The sequence below is a fragment of the Physeter macrocephalus genome, chromosome 20, assembly GCF_002837175.3.
Source record: "Physeter macrocephalus isolate SW-GA chromosome 20, ASM283717v5, whole genome shotgun sequence".
NCBI classification, from domain to species: domain Eukaryota; kingdom Metazoa; phylum Chordata; class Mammalia; order Artiodactyla; family Physeteridae; genus Physeter; species Physeter macrocephalus.
The window spans coordinates 47,969,145-47,973,415 of record NC_041233.1 but is presented as its reverse complement, the minus strand read 5'-3'; the positions used below and the strand labels follow the sequence as shown (position 1 = coordinate 47,973,415).

Below are 4,271 nucleotides of genomic sequence, written 5' to 3'. Positions count from 1 at the left end.
CATGGATTTGGCTAAAAGTTGAGAAGATCTGTTATTAAAAAAAGAAGAAGGGGGAGAGGTTCCAAGGACAACTAATGGTCTTTGCACCAGGCCAGTATTCATAGTTAACGAATAATCATATTTAACAGGACAGTAATAATCATTTTCAGCAAGTGAAAAACTATCTTTGGATATGGCAATAAAATACAACTATGTCCTGATTTTTGGTTTTAGATGGCCGGTAACCCATGTGCCAGGTAGCACTCTATGCCAGTCTTGAATGCCAACAGGAAATCACTGGACAGCAGACCCTTCCAAGATCATAACTGGGCTGTTGGAGTAACTTGGAAAAGAAGAAAAAAGAACTGAAACCATGGCAAAAGTAAATAGAGCTCGGTCTACCTCCCCACCGGATGGAGGATGGGGCTGGATGATTGTGGCTGGCTGTTTCCTTGTAACCATCTGCACCCGGGCAGTAACCAGGTAGGTGGGACTTTCTTCTCGATTTATTATCAGATGACCTGGCTTGTCTTTTTTTCTAAGTCGGCTTCATTCTAGTTCTGAACCTGTCATTGTGAAAATATATGTGTAAATATATGTTTTGTGCGTGTGTGTGTATTTTCTTTGACTGCTCGGATATCTTTTTCTTTGCAAGGAATGTGATTTTCTGACACTTAAAAGTCCTGGATAGTGGTCTCTTATCATCTCTGACACATAAACCTGGAGTGTTAGGACATTTTTCAGCTAAATATTATGGCTATGCCAGACATTTATTTTCATAAGCAGCTCATCCCACAAAGTACAAATATATAAGCTCAAAACAGTCCTTGAAAACCTCTCAGCTCACCAGAATACTGAGCCGTTGGAAGCTTAAAGCCTAGAGTTTAAATTCTTTTGCTTCATTTTGCACTTGGCTGTGGTAGTGGAGGCTGATTTCTAGGTTGAAGGAGAGAAACAGCATAAATGCAGGGATTCTCTCATCTCATTTGGTCATGTTTCCTCTTTTCCTTTTACCCAAGGGCATAGCCTTGACTATACTTAAGTTAAACGTGCATACACTGAGATGCATTCATCTCATTTACATTTGGAATAAAGCCACAGTTGAAATATGCATGTGCTAGCTCTCTCCTCCAGAGGTGCCTTCATTCAAATTGAACTCTGTTGCTCTTCTCTGGCAACACTCCCTTGGCAGCCAAAGAAACTGATTTGCACTACATAACTTCACTTGATGGCATCATCAATAAAAGCATCGATGTTCCCCCCATAACAAATAGATAATGCAGGAAAGAAGCAGGATGTTTGTTTTTGCTACAATAATGATTCCTTGATTATGTGTCAAAATAAACTGTAGATTTGTTTAAAATAATATGATAGTTGAGTCTGATTTTTCTCCCGTCTAGATTATGGATCTTGTGTTCTGGGAGTGAGGAGGTCATAGAGTTAAAAGGAATCTCTTTCATCTTGGTTCTTACATGTGGAAGCTTTCATCATTCCCATGAGAGGAGAGTTCTGGAAGTGAGCTTAGTGCTTCTATAGGAAGGGCAGCTGGGAACCAGAAAAGAGGATTGTGGCTGGCAGCAAAAGCCTGTTTTCAGAGGTTCCTGGGATAGGCTGAGAGGAGGATACCTGAGCACAATAGGCTCAGAGGAGAAAAGGGTGACACACCAGGAAGCAGCCAAGAGAACTGGAGACAGAGACAAGGAAAGCAGCCTGCGCGGTGATTTGTCAGTTCAGAGGATCAGTGCCTATTGGAGAGTTAGTTCTTTCTCCAGTTTTATTGAGAACTAATTGGCATTCATCGCTATATAATTTTAAGGCATACAGCATGATTTTTTTATTGAAGTATAGTTGATTTACAGTGTTGTGTTAGTTTCTGGTGTACAGCAAAGTGATTCAATTTTTTATGTGTGTGTGTGTGTGTGTGTGTGTGTGTGTGTATATAAAACTGAATATATATATTCTTTTCCATTATGGTTTATTACAGAATATTGAATTTAGTTCCATGTGCTATACATTAGGACCTTGTTGTCTATCTATTTTATATATAATAGTTTGTAAGCATGATGATTTGATTTACATATAGTATAGGTCCAGCTAATATCCGTCTTCTCATATAACTACAATAAAAAGGAAAGAAAAGAAAAAAGAAAAAAACTTTTCTCTTCCTGATGAGAACTCTTAGGATTTATTCTTTTAACAACTTTCCTATATATCATACAACAGTGTTAGCTGTAGTCATCATATTGTTCATGACATCCCTAGTACTTGTTTATCTTATAACTGGAAGTTTGTATTTTTTGACCACCTTCCTCCAATTCCCTTCCCCTCCCCACCGCCTTGGTAACCATAAGTCTGATCTCTTTTTATATGTGCTTAGTTGTTGCTTTAGATTCCACATATATTTAAGATTATACAGTATTTGTCTTTCTCTCTCTAACTTATTTCACTTAGCAGAATGCCTTCAAAGTCCGTTCATATTGTTGCAAATGGTAGGATTTTCTCATTTTTTTTCTGGCTGAATAATATTCCATTGTATATATATACCACACCTTCTTTATCCATTCATCCATCCATGTCTTGGCTATTAAAAATCATGCTGCTATGAGCGTGGGGGTGCAGATATCTTTTCTAGTTAGTGCTTTCATTTTCTTTGGATCTGTTCCCAACAGTGGAATTTCTGGATCACATGGTAGTTCTATTTTTATCCCTACTGTTTTCTATGGTGGCTGTACCAATTTACAATCCCATCAACAGTGCACAAGGGTTCCCTTTTCTCTGCATCCATACCAGCATTTGTTATCTCTTATCTTTTTGATGATGACTATTTTAACAGGTGTGAGGTAATAGCTCATTGTGGTTTTAACTTGCATTTCCCTAACGACTAGTGATGTTGAGCATCTTTTCATGTACCTGTTGGTCTTTAGTATATCTTCTTTGAAGAAATGTCTATTTAGGTCCTTTGCTCATTTTCTAAATTGGGTTATTTGTTTTTTTACTATTGAGTTGTGTGCATTCTTTGTATGTTTTGGATATTAACCCTTTATCAGACATGTGGTTTGCAAATATTTTTTCCCATTCTTTTCACTTTGTTGATAGTTTCTTTTGCTGTGCAGAAGCTTTTTAGTTTGATGTAGTCCTGCTTGTTTATTTTTTATTTTGTCACTTGTGTTTTAGGTGACATATCCAAAAAATCATTACCAAGATCCATGTTGAGGAACTTTATTCCTATGTTTTCTTCTAGTAGTTTCATAGTTTCAGGTCTTATATTTAATCCTTAAATCCATTTCAAGGTAATTTTTGTGAGTGGTCTAAAATATGGGTCTAGTTTTATTCTTGTACATGTGAATATCCAATTATCTCAGCACTATTTACTGAAGAGACTGTCTTTTCTCCATTGAATATTCTTGGCTCCCTTTTCAAATATTAGTTGATGCTTAGGTTTATTTCTGGGTTCTCAGTTCTGTTCCACTGGTTTATTTGTCTGTTTTTATGGCAGTACCAAACTGTTTTGATGACTACAACTTTATATTATAGTTATAAATCAGGAAGTGTGATACCTCTTTCTTAGGATTTCTTTGGCTATTTAGGGTCGTTTGTGGTTCCATATAAATTTTAAGAGTGTTTTATCTACATCTGTAAAAAATGCCATTGGATTCTTGGTAGGAATTGCATTGAATATATATATGGCTTTTGATAGTGTTGACATTTTAATAATGTTAATTCTTCTAGTCCACAAACATGGGATATCTTTCCATTTATTTGTGTCTTTTTCAGTTTCTTTCACTGATGTCTTGTAGTTTTCAGCATAGAGATCTTTCATGCTCTTAGTTAAATTTACTGTATTTGATGCTATTGTAAATGGGATCAATTTCTTTTTTTTTTTTTTAACATCTTTATTGGAGTATAACTGTTTTACAATAGTGTGTTAGTTTCTCCTTTACAACAAAGTGAATCAGTTATACATATACATATGTTCCCATATCTCTTCCCTCTTGCATCACCCTCCCTCCCACCCTCCCTATCCCACACCTCTCATGGTCACAAAGCACAGAGGTGATCTCCCTGTGCTATGCGGCAGCTTCCCACTAGCTATCTAATTTACATTTGGTAAATATGTCCTGCCACTCCCTTCTGGCTTGTAGAGTTTCTGCTGAGAGATCAGATGTTAACCTTATGGGGACTCCCTTGTGTGTTATTTTTTTTTCCCTTGCTGCTTTTAATATGTTTTCTTTGTATTTAATTTTTGACAGTTTGATTATTATGTGTCTTGGCGTGTTTCTCCTTGGATTTAT

At 36.5% G+C, this 4,271-nt stretch overlaps 1 protein-coding gene across 1 annotated transcript in view; it reads left to right on the top strand.

Annotated features, from left to right (window-relative positions):
- The first annotated feature begins 259 nt into the window (after nt 1–259).
- Nucleotides 260–4,271, top strand: part of SLC16A12 (solute carrier family 16 member 12) — a 29,687-nt gene continuing 25,675 nt past the window's right edge. Inside the window, 1 exon segment of the mRNA XM_024121146.1 lies at nt 260–462. Coding sequence (XP_023976914.1) covers nt 260–462 — 203 coding nt within the window.